At 42.8% G+C, this 19033-nt stretch overlaps 2 protein-coding genes across 3 annotated transcripts; one reads left to right on the top strand and one right to left on the bottom strand.

The window, feature by feature from the left end:
- Positions 1 to 66: 66 nt before the first annotated feature.
- On the bottom strand, positions 67 to 5665 carry LOC100821086 (ultraviolet-B receptor UVR8). The gene is made up of 11 exons (XM_003564552.3): positions 5234 to 5665; positions 4048 to 4121; positions 3874 to 3958; positions 3664 to 3789; positions 3327 to 3566; positions 2998 to 3234; positions 2132 to 2175; positions 1446 to 1628; positions 1103 to 1193; positions 661 to 704; positions 67 to 573 (listed from the first exon to the last, which is right to left on the bottom strand). The coding sequence occupies exons 1-11, from the start codon at positions 5484 to 5486 to the stop codon at positions 451 to 453; spliced, it is 1500 nt and encodes a 499-aa protein (XP_003564600.1). The 5' UTR covers positions 5487 to 5665; the 3' UTR covers positions 67 to 450.
- A 5323-nt stretch (positions 5666 to 10988) lies between these two features.
- Positions 10989 to 19028, top strand: LOC100846896 (probable methyltransferase PMT11). Of its 2 annotated transcripts, XM_003564551.4 has the most exons (9): positions 10994 to 11825; positions 12220 to 12369; positions 12770 to 13040; positions 13406 to 13516; positions 14570 to 14729; positions 15223 to 15480; positions 16554 to 16676; positions 17770 to 17847; positions 18502 to 19028. In XM_003564551.4, the coding sequence occupies exons 1-9, from the start codon at positions 11097 to 11099 to the stop codon at positions 18704 to 18706; spliced, it is 2085 nt and encodes a 694-aa protein (XP_003564599.1). In that variant the 5' UTR covers positions 10994 to 11096; the 3' UTR covers positions 18707 to 19028. The 2 variants fall into 2 exon arrangements, 1 of the variants encoding a protein (XP_003564599.1); XR_002963439.1 differs by lacking the exons at positions 17770 to 17847; positions 18502 to 19028 and adding an exon at positions 16083 to 16151 and having other exon boundaries at positions 10989 to 11825.
- The last annotated feature ends 5 nt before the right edge of the window (positions 19029 to 19033 follow it).

Here is a 19033-nt window from a genome sequence, read left to right as displayed (position 1 = left end):
ATCAGTGGCGCTAGTATTAATCGACCACCAGCGCTACCCACTATCAATAGCAGAGCAAAGATAAAATAAGCTCAGTACTGCTTTCTCTGTTAGATAGCTGGAAATGATAGGTCACCGCACTATGCCCGTACAAGCGAAAGCGAAATCGAAATCACACGCGCTTCTCAAGCAACAAGCGTCACAATCTTACCCGACTTGCTTCACAATCTTACTCGACCGTATACACTATGCAAGGGTACGGGCACTCCTACTCGACTGTATACACAGAGCAATACAGACCTGTCCACGTTGCACGCTGTAAGGATGCACCGAAAAGAATGGATACACATATCTGGTATATGCACCGTCATGTATGTACACGAGATGCAGCGTAGCCACACCTGTATGATGAGTCTACTGAATTCCTAACAAAATTGTCACCTACGGGTCGTTCCTTCTTCCTAGGAGGGTTCACGTAGGAGACTCCGCCAGCACTAAGGTGTGCCACCAACCACACGACACATTCAGTGCGCGGTACGCGTCCATGGGGACAATGCAGGGCACGTTTCTGTCCATCGAGTCACCGAGACCCAGCTGCACGTGCAACTCCAAGTTCAGATATTAAACCAAAGGTCTCTCCATCCACTTCACCTGGGAAAAATAGAGTAAAAAGATACCTACCTGGCCGTACTTGTTCCATCCCCAGCAGAAGACCTCGCTTTCATCTGCAGATATTTCATGACACTGCATTAGATGGAAAGGCCCCTTGTATGACTCTCACCTAGCATGATTAATCAAAAGAATGGAAGGAAATTTTCACTCCAGTCTACTTAAGGGGCTCTGTAATGTCAGATCGGTCGCAACTTCCTACGATATTTTCCTGATTTAAAAGACCCAACTTGAGAGCATCCAGGAAACTATCTTTTGCCGTGATAACTGATAAGACACTGATACATGCTACTAATAATTGAAATCTTCAGTCCAGTCTACTTAAGGGACTCTACAATTTAGGTATTTTAGAGATTAGCCTTGTACACTGGTAAGGAGATTGTTACATACAAAGAGGGGAATTGATGCCAAGGCTGAATTCCTTCCAGAGGAGAACACGTCCACTAATAATTACCTGTTATTATTGCACTATGACGGGCTCCACAAGATACAGTTCTTGCATTCTTGTTTTCCAAGCATGAGGCGTCCACCAATTTCGGTACAGTCTGCATCATCAAAAGAAAACAACAGTCCTACGGATACAGTTATCATACATTAGGTGAACTTGACATGTATCTATTCGTGTTTTGGGGGTCAATAAGTCCTTGAGTAGTTGAGTGAATGTAGTTAGTCTCTCTGAGTTCTACATTGGGTGTTTTTTTTGGAAATTCCTGTTGGATGCTTGAATGAATGTGGTTAGTAGCCCTGGATCGGTTTATGTAATTACTAGAATGGAAAAAAAGGATCGAAGTTCCTACCTCAGCTTCATCAGAACCAGTACCCAGCTGCCCAAACTGGTTGCCTCCAAAGGAATAGACATCACCATCTACAGATATGCATACAGTATGCCATAACCCTGCGGCAGCACCTTCCATCTTGACTCCCAGAATAGATGATACACATGTTGGACTCAAAACGTCGTCTGTGTTCCCTTGTCCACACTGAAAAATAAAAGGCACAGTAACTAAGAATAGTTAAACACCAAGTCACTGGCGTTTGTGGTTGATCACAGTATCAAACTGCGTAAATATTTTGAAATATATCATGTCAGAACATATGGCATAGCTCAAGTAAATTAGCTTAGTCACTGTTCTTGTAAATAACTCGAGTGAAATAATAATATGAAAATGTGACACCCAAATAATTTGTGACCCATGCTTCATCATGTAAAAAAAAAATTATATCAGGATTAGCACATATATCTGCTGCGTACTGTACAAATTAAACATCAGTTAAAGTACTCCAAGATGATAATTTTCAACTAAACAAGTGCTATCATGCCTGTTCCATAGTTGAATGATGCAATATAAAAAAAAACATTTATATTTCTACCCCGAGTACATCCTTTTTCAGTATTTGAATGTGTTTAATCAATGCAAAATATGTCCCTGGAATCACAAAAACTTATTTGAACTGACCAATGTGGCAAGATAGAAAGGCTAACCTGTCCGTATAGTCCCCACCCAAATGTAAGAAGTGTCCCTGAATCTGCAAACAAGATCTAGGTGTTAAAAGTGTAGGCAAAATTCTGACTAGAATGAAGGATCCGATGTTTTCCTTTTAGTAACTGGGCACGAGCACTGCCATTTTATTAAGTACAGCAAGAGGGAGAGTGTCCACCCCACGCTGCATTAAAGGGAAAAAAAGGCAAGAAGAACCTGAAAAGACCGCCTACAAACTAATCAAAGGCCTCCTGCGACACTGCAGCCATGTCACACAGACACATAACCTCAGATGTTCTTGTGCAATCAGCACTAGCATATGTCTCTCCAAGAATAATGTTTAATGTTTAGTACTCACATGAAGGTTTGTAGTCGGCTACTCGGGTTTCAACAGAGAAATCACCCCAAAGGTTAGTATCGTAACTCTCATGGTTATTGTGCAAAAAATAGCCCAATTCAACATTTTGGCTGGAATATCTAGATGGTTAATCTCTTATAAGCTAATGGCACCTTGAAGGCATAAATATTGCATAGGGTCTAAGCAAGCACCACACCCTTTTCCTGTAAGCAAAATCACTTTTCCACTCTGAGACAAGCTGGTAGCAATATGTTTCTCATCCTTGAATATACCACCACATATTACTTCACACTACGTCACCAAACTGAAACTGTTACTTTTGAAATATCTACTGTTACCCACACAGCAAATTATCTGGAGTAAGTTATTGACCAATGCGGCCATGCCACCTTGGGACCAAAGATGACTGATATTGTCTCTATTCCATCTTGGAACCAAAGATGATTGGTATTGTCTCTACATGGAAACTGTAACATAGTTATCAGAATGAGACTGACAGAAACAACTGACCTGTTACCACAACACTATGGCGGCCTCCACAGGCAATGGCCTTCACGCAATTTCCCATGACTTTACTAATCTGCGTTTCAGCATTTTTGTTGCCTTTCATAGCGGCCGGCCGGTCCTTGCCGTATAATGCCGATTCAATGCACGGTATAGGATGAGGAGAGGAAACTGTTCGAATTCTAGACCCCAGACCCAGTTGCCCTTCTCCTCCATATCCCCAACCCCATACCTGACCAAAATCTAAAGTTTCAAGAAACATTGCGTTAATATGCAAAATTCTTTCAATAGGTTAAAAGTAGGACCACACAGCCGCATGTACTAATATTCATTACCTGATAGTGCTAATGTATGGCGACCACCTGCAGCCACTGCTGTAATTTTCACTCCAGTATTAAATGTGACAATGCAAGGGGGTGCAGAAAGGTTTTCATCACTAGATGTCGAGCTGTCAGGTCCTTGTTTTGCTGAAGACAGCCGGCGTCTCTTTGTGCTCTCCTCGGCACCTCTACTTTCAGAAGGACCAGATGCCGCTCCGCTGCTTGTTCTACTAGACACATGCGACCTTGGGCTAACTGCAATGGAGTTGCCTTTGTTATATCTGTATAAGATTAATGCAGAAAAGCTTTCTTTATACAGAACTGAAATAGAAAAGGTTGAAAGCATCACCACCTTGGTTACTGGCACTTGCACTCTGACTTTCATCCCTTTCCAAAGTTCCAACTGAAGATTGGTCTGCAATGACCGTTCCAGTTGGAACACATTCTTTCCAACCCCATGTATAGACAACCCCTTCCTCTGGTTAAGCATAACATTTATAAAATAGTAGACACAAATATATGAGCTCTACCCGATGTTTTTCATGTTTGATGAGCTGCATACCTGTTATTGCAACACAATGAGCCCACCCAGTATCGGCCCTAGCTATCACAACATCACTAGGAAGAGGAAAAGCCTCTGGAGTCTCCTGAGAGGTACACGGATAATACCTTTTGAGTATTCTCATAGTGCAGAGGATGAGAAGAGAGCATAAGATATCAAATATGTTTACTTTACCTCGTGCTTCCCAGCAGTCACGTAACTTTGGCCCATATCATCAGTAGAGCCCCAGGTGAGGAGTTTTCCAGACTCTTAAGCAAACGAAAAACACAGTTCAGTATCGATTAAAACTTGGATCGTATTGAGGAAGAAAAACTAAGGACGGAAAATGTTCGAACTAATCCTCGCAAAAAAAAATCGAACAAAGCCAATCTTTGAATAGCGGCTGGTACTAACAATCATAATTTGAACAAGCCGATTTGGCACTTCAAAGAATTCTGTGGAAATTGGTGCAGCCAACAGAAGGGAAAACTCACAATCATGTTAAAACGAAGGAAGGATTTGAACAGCCAGTTCAATTATATGATGCCCTTCTTCCTCCTTTTATCACACGACTAACGATTTGATATATCAGAGCATTACAAGTGTAAGGTTCCAGAAAAGTGAAATAATCATTGTTCAAACCATGTGATCCTTACTTTCATTCTTTGCCGCTTAGCGAAGCAAATCCCAACCACATACCTTCACTCAGTAGTCACCACTAAGAAATGGTTCTTCTACACTGGTATATTTTTAAACGGTTTTGCTATTTCTAAAACGACAGAGAAATAAATATTTCCAAAATCGACGCTAACAACCGTCTGATAATCACTGAGATTCCTGCAGGATTTCTTCAAGTACAAATGACGACAAAATCTTAATCAAATGGCTATCATTGTCGTCTGAGAAAATAATTATTTCTGAGTCGACTGAGAAAACAATTATTTCTAAATAGACTGAGAAATAAACACTGCCATTTTTTCAAAATTGGTTCTACACTTGTACTTGCAGCATAACCGGACTTTGCAAACCACTCCAAGCTTAACCTCGCCACACTAATTCAAGAGAGACACCTGAAAGCCGGATCGATGACTGTGCAAACCTTAACCATCCCTAAAATGCACTTTCACAAACAGATGTTTGAAATGTGTCGTAAACTGCTAGTTTAAGAAGAAAAAAAATCGGCACGCAAATAACCTGTAACGCAAAACCCTCATTCGCTTGTCAGGTCGGAAGTTTTCACCAAATCCCCTCAATATTCCAAAAAGCAATCCACCACAGAAAAACGCACCCAGTCTCACCCAGTAGATCTACGGGAAGAACCAACGAACGAACTGAAAAAAAACGGAGCCAAACAATGTGAAGGGAGAGAGCGAGGCGTCACCGGAGATGGCCATGGCAAAGCCGCACCCTCCGCCGCATACATCCCTCCACGCATCGCCGGTCGCCGCCAGGGGCAGCCTCACGGGCACGGGCGCCAGCAGCGGCGAGCGCTGCGGAGAGACGCCGGGGAGGTACCCCCACATCAGCACCACCTGCTCTTTCCCCATCCCCAGCGCAGGGCATACGCCGTCCTCATCCATCTCCTCCTCCCCTCCCCCTCCTAAACCCGCTTCTACGCCGCCGCCGCCGTTCATCTCCTCGAAATCTCCGTACTCACCGCCGAATCGCCCGCTACTATCTCCGTCTCCGACTTCGTCTCGATCGCTCGCTTGCGGCCACACGGGAACGGGAGGGAGGGAGATGGCGTTGGTTTGGCGAGGGCGAACTGGGGAGCAGCGGTCACTTGCTTTCCAAGCGTGAGGCTGGAAGACGGGAGAATTGGGCGTATCAGTTTCCTCCGGGCCGGGTATGCCACGTCAGACGCCGACGTGGCAGGAGCCGTACACGTGGCGTCATCGGAGCCGCTGGATCGGGGCGGGGATTCCTGGCCAGGAAATGGCCGGAAGGTTCTGGAAGGGCTCGGGGTTGAGGTCCCAGAGTGCGTACGTGTCATCTGCCCATAGAGTGGTCGGAAGCGGGGGGCCGGCGAGGCGTGGGCTACCACCACCTACCACCCTACCACGATTTTGACTCTCCGCGCTCGCCGCGTCCACCAAATAAAATATGCATGGTAAATTAGGATGCACTCGCAGACTGTACTTCAAGATGACGATGGTTTTGAAAAGGAGTACTGTTTCACGTATTACCAATTTTGTACGATACTAAACGAAATATGTACAGTTGATTGTATAAGACTAAATTTCACAAAAACAAAATCACAATTAACGAAAAATCGTCTGCAAAACCATCTTTTTTAAGTCAATTTGTCTCAGTCAACCCGAAACCGGGTGATACTACACGAAATATGTACCGTTGATGGTATAAGACTAAATTTCACAAAAACAAAATCACAATTAACGAAAAATCGTCTGCAAAACCATCTTTTTTGAGTCAGTTTGTCTCAGTCAACCCGAAACCGGGTGGTTTGATGGTTTGCTTGATTTTTTTACAGGTGGGGCCACCTATTGGACACCACGTCTACCCTGAAACTTGCTGGAGTGAGAAGAGAGCTGGGGGTTTAATTGCGGGCTAACGGGTCAGGTCGAGTTGGGGCCAACGTGGCGTCCGACAAGTGGCCCCCGCCTGTATAACAAATAAAGCAAAAACCACCAAACCACTCCCTTTCGGGTGATGAGACAACTTGACAAAAATGTGGTTCTGCGGATGGTTTTCCGTTAACCGTGGTTCAGCGACACGACTGTCAAAAAAATTATGGTTTTGTGAAATTTGCTCATCATATAATCTTTAGTAGCAGTAGCGATCATTGATCCACACCATCGCAACAAAATCGTACGGCATCTCGTCGTATGAGGTGTTTTTGTTTGAGAGATGATTTTATAGCCTCTTCAGGAGTCATGAATTAGATTTACAAAAACAAGAATAAGACAAATACAAAAATACAACAAGACGTGGCGTAAGACATGGAAAACTATACTCCCTCCGTTCGTAAATGTAAAAGTCCTAATTTTGTCCTCAACCAAACTTTTTCAAGTTTGGCCAACTTTATAGGAAATCTATTACGATATACAATATCAAATAAGCATACTATAAAAATACATATATCTACAGATTTAATAATTTGATTTGTAGTTCTACATGTTGGTAGGTATTTCAATAAATTTGGACCAACTGAATAGGTTTGATTTAGAACAGAGTTAGAACTTCTTACATTTATGAACAAAGAGAGTACATAAATAAGTGTTCAAATGTAACACATGAAAATTGTCTGGAAAACGACCTGGACCGAGCTCCGACATTGTACTACCAACCGTCTATTCTCATTGTCACGTTGTACTTTGTGGATCGTGCATCGTCATTCTATCAGACATTCATTTTAACGTCATTGACAATATCATCGCCTCAGTGGCATTTTGCATTAGTCTATTGCATTTGAAACTAAGAGATTTGGTCATAGACAATACTAATTTTGTTTAAATTACAAAAAAAACATGTATAGTCTCCGCGATATATATATATATATATTTATATAATAACATGCACAAAATTTTGTAGGGCTGTGCTAACATTTGAGTATATTCCACGAGGTAACGTATGAGGTGAAAACTCTATTTTAGTGAAAAATTGAAAATTCTGATTTGTTTTTTTTGTGAAAACGAGGAAGTCTACCGGCCTCTGTAAAACTGTCTAACTCGTTTAATTATGCTTATTGTTCATTATGATTGAAAATGTGTGTTTTTCGGACAAATTAGCAAAAGTGATGCATGTGTGAGAAAACTGCCCGATATGAGCGTTTTTGTGAAATTTACTCTTATAAGTCTAAAGAGGTTTTCAATATGTCTAAGTGAGTGGTTCCACCGTTTATTTGAGATCAGGTGATAAAACGAAGAAAAATAAGTTTTTGGTGAATAGAGGTTTTTATCTGATGCCTTTTCGTAGCAGCCCACACCCGAATTGTTACTTTGTTCATTGCGCTGTTTTGTTCTTGCTGCACGTAAAATTGCAAAATGGTATATTCTGTCCTAAGCTCGATCCGATCGAGAACCTCATCGAAAGCATCATCTATCTATCTCTTTTCTTTTCGCGAACAATTTCTCTCTCTCTTTATTCCTGAGACACTAGCATCACGGGTCTCCAATATATACGATGTGGACGGTCATGAGAGGCGCCAACGCGGCCGACGTTGGCAGCAGTAGTACTAGTGTTTTCCTTTTCTTTTTGCTACTAGTAGCTGCCGCGTGCAGCGATTGGCCGGGCTACGAATCTTCCAGAAGGCGCGCGTAGCTTTCGACGCGCGGGGCCCAGATGCACTCGCAAAAATAGAAACTAAAGCGGCCTCGGCCTCGGCCTCGTCTCGGCTCGGAAATGCTGCTACCAGGAGACGAGGAGAGAGACACACGTCGCGCGTGGAGACGTGCGGTCGTTGCACTCTCTCTGGCCGACGGCGACGGGTGTGGGGCCCAGCACGGAGACGGCCAGCTGGGGAGAACCGGTACTACCAAGTCGGCAAGGATGTGGCCCACTGGGGCTGCCTGGGCCGAACAACACCGGCTCGGCTCGTCAGGGAAAAGTCGTTGCACTAACCTCGTTCGGCCTTAAAACCCTCTCGCTTAACTGCTTTGGGAGGCGCTTGGCCATCCACTTGCGGTGGCGATTCGGTCGCTTTTCCGGCGAGGCAGGACGATATATATATGCGCGCGCGCGCCGGTAGCGTACGTTCAGACGCCAAACGCAGCTGCTGCAACGGGAAACGCATCGTGCATGTGCCGCCCCTCGCGCGACGGAAGCAATGGCCTCGTCTCGCCGTCCATGACGTTTAGGACGTGATGCAATTTTGGGGCAAACAAATCATGAATACGGTTTTGTGAGAGATAAGCATGGACATGTATGCAGACATGCGGACGATATCGACAGGAGCTCTAAAGAAACATTTATAGTAATAGCGAGTTGGAAAAAACCTTATCCCTATCCCACCGTTTTCTGTCACTGTTTCCACAGGCTCGTCTACCACCAGGAGGAAGCGAGTTCCGTCCCTCGGTGTTTGAGCTCGATGTCGAGAAGCTCATGTTGCAATGGGTCAGCTACTCCCACACGGCGATTGTGATATTGTCGGGTTATGTTTTTAGAACAATGATCTGATTTATTTATTAAACGAACTGAGTACAATTGATTGAAAAACTAAAAGTAACAAAGCAGATTTTGGATGAACTGAAAGTTATATAAATTTTTTTTAAGCAAACTTATCTATCAAACTTGAGACCGTTCAACGCGACGGCTTTGGTGTGTCTTTTGAGTTCGACGTAGAGAAAAGCCCATGTTGCAATGGGCCCGCATATCTGACTCCCAGGCGGTGATTGTGATATTGTCATCAGTGGATGTTTCCCGTATACTAAATAAAAATAGAAACCAGTGGATGTTTCCCTCAAAAACAAAATCAATGGATGTTTTCTCCGTGTTCTTGCTCTTCTTTCTTCTTTCTCGGTGGTCAGGTGTCGAAACAGACGTGGTTGTATAGGGTTCATGGTTTTCTAGATTTATCATTCTAGAATTTGGAGGAACGACACGATACAAAGACGGAACTAGAGAAACTCGATGCAACTTTTTTGTTTAATCAAAGGGCTCCTTCGCACGTATGCATTCTTTCCTATTTTTTCAGTCCATTGCATTACTTTTTTTTAGAGGAATCCATTGGATTACTATCTTGTTCCAAGTGGCCCATTGCGAATAAGTACTCGCTCTGTTCTTGTTTATAGGGCCCACGCGTATTCTAAGATCACTAATTTGACTAAAAAAATATAAATTACATGTCATAAAATATATACAGTTAGAAGCTTATCTCGAATATAAATGGAGTATAACACACATTTTGTTTACTAGATGAATGACCTAGGAACACGTTCAAACCTTATAAATCAGAAATGGGGGCCTTTTAAAATAAACTTAACTTTGTTTACACTATAATCCCATTGGGTTGTTATTGCAAGGGTGGAAGCCTAACAGAATGACGACCTATCTTGAAAGGTACTCCCTCTGTCCTGTTTTAGGGGGCGTCCTTATCGTCCAGTCAGTTATATGAGGCAAAATCTAGCATACTAGGGGCATACTATTAAATAGTTGAACAGACCAATAGTTCAATGCATGCAGCGGCCAGGCTAGGCAAAAAAAGCTAATGTGCTAGGGCCAGGCTAGGAATTTTATAAGGTAGCATGTCAGCTTTTCACTGTTCATTGGTATCCGTGTAAAAATTAGTATGTCCGGTATAGATGGACGGAGGGAGTAAAAAGGCACCGCAGTAACAAAATTATCAAAGACTTTGGTGTTGACTTTTGAAAACGTTTTTACAACATGATTTCGTTAAGATTATTTTGACACCGAGGGCATTGACCTATCCAAATTTAGCGCCCCAGTTGACTAGCACTGAGCAAAAGAGTCGGATCAAGTTAATGTTTTGAACTAGAGTCACTTCAGCTCAAGTTTCAAACAGTTAGGTTTGTCGATTTTCTGCTCTTAAAAGTCAAAACTCATTATGCATCCAGTTTTTTTTTAGAGAAGATTACGCATTCCAGCTATTCTTGGACCCAAAAAATTATACGAGGCCTTATTCGGAGGCCCGTTGCTGAATAACATGCATCCCTAAAAAAAACATGCATTGTCACCATGTACCGGGGCCACCGGATCAGTTGATCACTTTCATCGGCCCAGAGTCAAGCGTCATCCATCCTTCTCCGATGACTACGAGCCGAAACAATGGCAACCACGTCGGAAGCTGGCCGCAGCTTCGACGGGATAGGCTTCCTCTGTTCATCCTCTAACTGGCACTATCGTGGTGAGGCAGCCCAATACACAGCTCACTGCATAAATCGAACGAAAGCACGACGCCTCTGCCGAATCGGCGAAGACGCGAGCGAAGTCGCCACGCGAATGGCGGACCGGCGACGACCTAAGCGTTGTCGGCGCCAATAGCCACGAGGATTGCACACGCGTGTGCTCCGGATGCAGAGGAGGAATTTCTTCCGAGACCATTGACCCCGACCTGACGATGCACAGGATGCAAGTGCATCGCCGACAAAGGGGGCCGGCCTGAAAGAACAATTTAAGGAAGTACTCCGTACTGTAGATTTGTTTTCTTTTTCAGAGTACCAAACGGGTGCGGCGGTGCCCAGTGCGGTGCTTCCAGTTCACACTCTCCGCGATACGATCCCATCCCCTCCGCCTCGGCAAGGCACCGACGCCGATCGCTCTCCCCAATGAAGGCCCTGGGCTTGCAGGGAACCGACCTGCTCTGCGGCCCCCGCATCCTCCGCGCCGCCGTGCTCGCGGTGGCCTGCGCCGCTGCCTTCCTCGTCGGCTACAGCTGGTCCGGGGCCTCCCCGAGCCTCCTCTTCTTCTCGCCCGCATCGTCCACGTCCCGGTTCTCCTCTCGCTCCCCTTCCGTGGCCCTCTCCCCCAACTCCAACGTATCCTTCGACCCAGCCCTAATCCCCACCCCCGCCGCCCCTGCTGCTGCTCCGCCCGCTTCATCTACCCCCGATGCCTCGCCACCACCTTCAATGCCACCTCCGACGCCGATGCCGACGCCGTCACCGCCTCCCCCCATCCCGCCGCCCCCAATGCCCCCTTCCGCTAGCCTCGGCATCGTCGGCGACGACGGCGCTATGCGCGACGATTTCGACATCGGCGCCGCTGCCAACGACACCGATCTGGCCACGGACGAGGACGCGGGGCAGGAGGCTAGCGACGCGGGCGCCGGCGGGGGGAACAGGGCTCAGGTTGGCAAGTTCCCCGTCTGCCCGGAGACCATGAGGGAGTACATTCCCTGCCTCGACAACGACGACGAGATCAGGCGACTGCCCTCCACGAACCGTGGTGAGCGGTTTGAGCGGCACTGCCCTGCCAAGGACAAGGCTCTGAGCTGCCTCGTGCCGGCCCCCAAGGGATATAAGGCGCCCATTCCCTGGCCTCGGAGCAGAGACGAGGTGAGCATTTTTGTTCATTCTTGCCATTTCAATTGGTGAAGGGTTTATGGCAATGGAAGTATGGAAGATGCTCTGTAAACAGGATTTGTTGTATATATAACTTAATACGTGACGTGAAGTTTTAGTTTCAATAGACTAGACATGATATAAGCAATATCTGATGTGTTTCATTGTTGCTACATTAAACCGAACCAACTGCTGCTGCTTCCCACCCCCCCCACCAGAATACACCCAGGCAGGTGCATCATTGATTCAAAGAAGAAGTTACCGCGACGCTGTTACAACTCGACTACCCGTTATCTCTCCACTCTCCCGGCATGCTGTGCTGCTTCTATTTCAGAAACCACAGTTTCCATGTAAAGGAACTTCTATAACATAGTTTCATGAATTACAGGTGTGGTTTAGCAATGTACCTCACACACGGTTGGTTGATGACAAAGGAGGACAAAATTGGATTACCAAGGCTAAAGACAAATTTAAATTTCCTGGGGGAGGAACCCAATTCATACATGGAGCAAATCAATACCTGGACCAGATATCTCAGGTTTGACCTTATTATTATATTATAAATTACTCGATACTTTATCCTTTTTTATAAACAGAAAAGGGTACTCCCTCCGATCCATATTACTCATCGAAACATTACATGTATCTAGACGATTTTTAAACATAGATACATCCATATTTGGGCAAATTTGAGACAAGTAATATGGGTCGGAGGGAGTAACTTTAAATTCCTGAAAACAGGAAATCAAAAGAGTAGTTCATATAGTTTGTTTAAATAAGAGTAGAACTCAAAAATACATGTTCTGCATGCCCTGGCGATGAACAAGAACATCCAAAAGGCTGGCTAAAGTTTTATGGACTACCCCAGTTTCCACTGTTAAAACCTCTATCATTATGCGGAGTCATAGTTGAACCACCTGTTCTCTCTGTTTATCCAGATGGTACCAGATATTGCATTTGGCTCTCGCACTAGGGTTGTTCTGGATGTTGGCTGTGGAGTAGCAAGTTTTGGTGCATACTTGCTTTCTCGTGATGTGTTGACATTGTCAGTAGCTCCCAAAGATGTTCACGAGAATCAGATACAGTTTGCTCTCGAGCGTGGTGTTCCTGCCATGGTGGCAGCATTTGCAACACACCGATTATTATATCCCAGTCAAGCATTTGAGATTATCCATTGTTCCCGCTGCAGAATAAATTGGACCCGTGATGGTGAGCACTCATTTTGATGTATAGTCACACTGTATATTTTTCTTGATAATGCACCTGATACCTAAGATTGTTTGGTTTCATTCTATAATTTGTTGGATTTTTTTGCTTTATTTTTAGCAGTTAGGTGAATTCTTAGTTCTTTACTGCAAATTTTTCTATCCAAATAATGGAAGCAAGATCATAGTTGTGAAACACCTAGATTAATTTTGAGATCTCCAAAGGGGCATTTATTCAAACAGTGCGAAGAAAGAGAGGGACTGAGGGTTTCCTGATCCAGTATATGTTTTTAGTTTGTACTCACATGTAAAGATAAAGGTGCTTTTAGTTCCACTGAACTCCTGCTACCATGTTTGCCTATTTTGCAGATGGAATCCTGCTCCTGGAGGTCAATAGAATGCTCAGAGCTGGTGGGTACTTTGCGTGGGCCGCACAGCCTGTTTATAAGCACGAAGAGGCCCAGCAAGAGGCATGGAAAGGTATTTCTACTTAGTACTGTCTGATAAATTTGTTTCTTCAGGGCTATAACACACTCATGTGTCAATTTACTTTGTTGTTACTTCTTGACATGATGAACTGATATTTGTTCCTTTGCTAATTTTAAGATTTAGCACAAGCATACTCTTCTTTTATTGCACATTGTACAATGCTTCTTAAATTCATTCCGAGTTTCCCATTTTTACATTAGTTGATAATGGATAATGGAAACAAAAGTTCATCAGGGCTAGAAACGGATACGAGTCTGACACACTGCCAGTAAAACCTGCTGCCAGGTCTCGAGCTACATGGCAAAAGAACTGGCAGCACCTTGTATATATTTTTGATTAGTTCTATCGTACTACAAATTAATCACAGGCTGAACAGGTTAACTCACGTTGCAGCAAAAACTGTGTCCATCATATTGTGCATGTCAGTATGTTTCAAATACACATAAGCTTTTGAGCCTATTTCCTTTTCCTTACTACTCCCTCGTTTTTTTATATAAGGCGTAAAAACTTGAGCACGAATATTAGTGCATATCTCCATGAACTGCGGAGTGCGGGTGGAAACTGCCCCGTGCATGCATCCAGGGAAGGAAAGAACCCCTCCACGCAATAACCACAGAAGGAAATTAACTGCCCCCTGCATGCAACAACTATGGAAGGAAACTGCCTGATTTTTCTCCGGACTGCAGTTTTTCTCTTTGCATGCAACTCGCGGTAGGCTCGACTGGACTGCCAAAAACGCTGCGCGCCGCAAATTGGGTGAACTTTTTATACGCCCTGTATAAAAAAGCGGAGGGAGTAACTATTTAGCTGTTCCTACATAAGATATGTTAAATTCCACAATAACTATCAATTGGATGGATTCCTATGATCTAGCCTATGATTACCCAGGAACAATAGTTTGTACTAACAAGTATCTAAGCTGAAGTGTTTAACGCGTACAATTCAGCTGATTAAAACTACGACATGACCGTGGTCATCACTAATATATCAGCTTGATAAGTTTACTCATAATGAAATACTGCTTATATATAAAATTATGTGTAGAGATGGAAGACCTCACAAACCGACTATGTTGGGAGCTGGTGAAGAAAGAGGGATATGTTGCTATATGGAGGAAGCCTTTAAATAACTCATGCTACATGAACCGTGATCCTGCGGTCAGACCTCCACTTTGTGATGCAGATGATAATCCAGATGATATCTGGTATTTTTCGACCCCATTTTGCCTCTTTTTATTGGTGAAGCCTCAATTTAATATGTAATTACTACTTAGACAAGTCTTAACAGTCAAATTGTGTTGTCTAAACTTAATGATACATCATTACTCATGAAACCTCTCTCTCTCTCTCTTGAAGATCTTCAATTTATTTTGTTGCCCTTGATTTACAACTCCAGGTGACAATAATCTTTCATTTACATAATCATTGGCAAGATGTCTCAAAGCATTTGATATCAATGCGACAATACCTGATGAATACAAAGCATGTTGACAGCAAAATCTGCAAGAATGTGGTGTAAAATTTATGTTGTGGCAACATTGTGGTTTAACAGAGTTTTCGTTCTGCTTAGAATATGGATCATTTAACACCCTGTTCAAAAGTTATGCATATTGCTTCTCCTTGGCTGGACTGTTATACTGCTGACAAGCTATTTTACACAAACTTTTTTTTGTGCTATCACGTTCTCTTCTGTTTCAGGTATGTTAATCTGAAAGTGTGTATCAGTCGACTACCTGAAAATGGTGACGGATCAACTCCCTTTACATGGCCTGCACGCTTAATGGAGCCTCCAAAGAGGCTTCAAGGTGTTGAAATGGATGCCTACTCATCAAAGAGTGAACTTTTCAAAGCAGAAACGAAATTTTGGGATGATATTCTTGAAGGTTATATTCGTGTTTTCAAGTGGAGAAAGTTCAAACTCAGGAATGTAATGGATATGAGGGCTGGATTCGGAGGGTAATTTATTTGTTTAAAGCCTTTCCCCCCCTAGTCGCTCCATTCTCTTTTGCCTGTTTTTCGAACATACAAAGTCTTCAATAAGCACCTCTGACATAGTTTTTAGCCTAAATTGTTAAGAATAAAATTACATAAGGGTGCTTCTGATAATAAGTCTTTTAATATCATCTACATGTGACAAGATTTAAATTATTTTGTGTATTTTAGTGGTCAAAGATTTTAAAGTTTGAGAAGAGATATAGTACTTGTTTCTGTCTGCATGAGTTTGATCTATGTTCCTGAGAATAATTATGGATTACTCCCTCCGTTCCATAATTCTTGTCTCAAATTTGCCCAAAAATGGATGTATCTATTCCTAAAAAGCGTCTAGATATATGTATTTTGACAAGAATTATAGGACGGAGGGAGTAGCAGTTTCAAACCTCAAATGAGCATCTCTTTTCTCCAAAGGTACTTTCATTTGCAAGGAATATTTGTGGTTGAAATACAAAATGTTCTGGACACCAACATCTTTGGTATTGGTTCTGAAGTTTGAATTCCTTTATTACCACTTACCAGGGAACATAAGGGAGTTTTTCTTATATTTATTAATTTATGTGCAGATGACCATACATTTGAGTTATTGTCATCACCTAGATGATCTCATGCTGTGAGATTGTTGTAATGAGAAGGTTGATATTAGTAAAATGTCGTATGTTGTTTCTGGATATTTGTTGCTTGTTTCTATGCAATCATATTTATTTGAAGATAGAATAATATTCCCTCCGTTCCTAAATTCTTGTCGTGGTTTTAGTTCAAATTTGTATTAAAACCACGACAAGAATTTAGGAACGGAGGGAGTAATAATTACTATAAGACCCGATATGTGGAAGAACTTGTCTGCTTTTCTTAGAAAGGAGAACAGGGGCTAGAACCCTATGCCCACAATCATCACAACCTTGTGCTCTAACACTAGGCCACATCTGTTGCCCTGAAGATAAAATAATCAGCAAATCAGACTTAAATTTTGTGCTCGCTATAGAATTTTGTTTGTTTTGTTCCATATCTCACTTTTTGTGTGACTTTGTTTGTAGGTTTGCAGCTGCATTGATTAATCGTAAGCTTGATTACTGGGTGATGAATGTTGTTCCTGTTACCGAGCCAAATACACTGCCTGTAATTTATGACCGGGGACTTCTTGGAGTGGTACATGACTGGTATGCATTTGTATATTATATCATTATATGTGCCTGTTAAAATCTTACTAGCGTCTCATCTTAAGTTAGAATTTCTTTTCTTAAAATTTTATTATATTGCAGTATGCAATGGTCTAGGGAGAGCATAGCAGCCACGGGAAATAGTCTTGTGCCAAGTGGTACTGCCCCTAGTCTTCTGTTAGATCGTGTGCATGGGATATGTGTATAGATCAACTAGTTGTTTTGTTGGATGGTCATTGCACTTTGCCTCTGTTAGTAAAGGTGGACAAACAATTTGCATGCCTTCTGTTAGGATGTGGATGTAGACGGGGCGAACAGTCAACAGCCTACAACTTATTTTTGGGTTCTTAGCATCATCCATGTCTCCGTCTATATAGGTAAGCAGTATATGCACTCATGGTTTAGCCTCAACATAACTGTACTAACTGAAACAATCTCTACCAACATGTATGAGTGTATGCCCCTTGCAGAGGTTCTCACATATGAGTATGCATAACTGAGTTAGCAATTATACACAAGTCACGAGGTCAAACGACCCTTGTGTTCATAAGGAAAAGGGCCCTTGTGTACATGCACATGGCAGTAGGACAATAGGGACAGGCAAAACTGGTGGATCCTTGCAAGAAAGTTTCTGCCTGTAGTGCAGAAGAAGTCAGCTGACTACATAAAAGCACTGGTACATGTCTTGTCCAACACAGTGAACGGGTTAATCAGCAAGCTGGGCCATCCAACTAATTTATTTACCAAGCAAATTATTAGCACACATCTCTAGGCATGCATGTAAGATGGCTAGTGAGTGCGCAGCTATTCCCCAGGGTAGAAATTCCACTATCTCTACTTATATGTTTTCCTCATTGCATATTGTCTTCCTGAAGCGTTTGAATAAGTTAACCAAAATGAGTTACCATGGGTTGACATTAGCCAACATGTTTGATTACAATGGTTCTCAATGCTATGCTTACTTTTTGTTTCAGTATCAAGTCTTTCTAAGAAGCAGTAGGTAGATACTTGATGTGAATAAGCTCATATTCTTTGAAGGTTCCACCTTGAATTATTGCTCATTCTGCCATTTTCATATCTTATATATGGACAGGTGTGAACCATTCGACACATACCCAAGGACTTATGATCTACTGCATGCATTTGGCCTATTCTCAAAGGAGCAGAAAAGGTACTAGCTCTTTTGAACATAAAATTCTGCATATCTCCATGGTTATGCAACCCAAGAATGCTATTGGAAGGAAACAGGTGCTTTAGCAACACATTGCAAAAGACTATTTTTAAAAAATATGCAGGCTCTCTCTAAATACTTATACTGACTAGGTTCTTAAAGATTCATTTGTTTACATGGGTTTATAATAGGGGATATAGCCACATCATATAAAGTACCCATGTAAGATAATATCCTGGATGGTGTGCAGGAAAAGGAAAACAGTTTTTGCAGCTTACCACAGATGAGGTGCTTGCTTATCTTTGTAGTATCTCTGCTTCCTGAGGTGCTGATGCCTCAAATAGTCTAATTAATAGTTAATGCAGTAGTGTAAACATATGTACTTCCTCCGATCCATATTAATTGTCGAAATATTACAATTAATATGGATCGGAGGGAGTAACAACTAATGTGGTGCTTGCATTTGAGAAGATGGTTCTTAGCACATGTAATGACGATGGATGTCTGCCAATGTAGCTATTTTTCTCTTTAAGCACCTGTGTAACAGCAGGTGCTTAGTTGTTGTGTTATCTCTGAGTTTGAGGTAGTTGTATGCAGAAGCACATTCATCAGATACCTTATTTTTGTCTTACCATATTTTTCTCCTATCACCAGGTGTAACACCTCAAGTATCTTGCTTGAGATGGATCGCATACTCAGACCAGGTGGCAGGGCTTATATTCGTGATAAAAAGGAAATTATACAAGATATCAAAGAAATAACAAACGCCATGGGATGGAGAGGTATTATACGTGACACTTCTGAAGGCCCGTATGCCAGCCGGAAGATTTTGATGTGTGACAAGCCGATGGTCCGTTAGATTATCAGGCAGGTACTTATCCGGCATACTCTCAGGAGCAATGCTGCGGACGCCTGTGACTTGATGTTCCGGCACGGGCACCTTTGTAACTGGCTGCCAGAGCTACGGTGGGACTGTCGGACTGACATATGTTCGATACGTAGGATAGGTGAAGGTCAAAACTGTAACTTAATCAAATTGATTCATCATTCGTTTGTACAAGTTCGATGTAGCCCTTGTACACTCGACATCTCTTTGTTGTAACATAGAGTATACAGTAAATTAAGAAGAATTTGGAGAGGTTTTTTGAGAATAGAACGGCTCGAATTTCTGTTGCATTACAGTTTT

This window comes from Brachypodium distachyon, chromosome 2 (assembly GCF_000005505.3).
Source record: "Brachypodium distachyon strain Bd21 chromosome 2, Brachypodium_distachyon_v3.0, whole genome shotgun sequence".
In the NCBI taxonomy this organism is placed as follows: Eukaryota; Viridiplantae; Streptophyta; class Magnoliopsida; order Poales; family Poaceae; genus Brachypodium; species Brachypodium distachyon.
The sequence above is the reverse complement of the archived record's forward strand: the minus strand, read 5'-3'. Positions and strand labels throughout refer to the sequence as shown.

Bases quoted from the DNA above. Each gene is read 5' to 3' on its own strand.
- LOC100846896 (XM_003564551.4), top strand. From the start codon at position 11,097: ATGAAGGCCCTGGGCTTGCAGGGAACCGACCTGCTCTGCGGCCCCCGC. The intron at 11,826-12,219 runs GTGAGCATTTTT...CATGAATTACAG, and splicing joins GGCCTCGGAGCAGAGACGAG to GTGTGGTTTAGCAATGTACC. The intron at 17,848-18,501 runs GTACTAGCTCTT...TCCTATCACCAG, and splicing joins TTCTCAAAGGAGCAGAAAAG to GTGTAACACCTCAAGTATCT.
- LOC100821086 (XM_003564552.3), bottom strand. From the start codon at position 5,486: ATGAACGGCGGCGGCGGCGTAGAAGCGGGTTTAGGAGGGGGAGGGGAG. The intron at 3,959-4,047 runs GTAAAGTAAACA...TGTACCTCTCAG, and splicing joins TGACTGCTGGGAAGCACGAG to GAGACTCCAGAGGCTTTTCC. The intron at 705-1,102 runs GTAATTATTAGT...AAATATCTGCAG, and splicing joins TCATAGTGCAATAATAACAG to ATGAAAGCGAGGTCTTCTGC.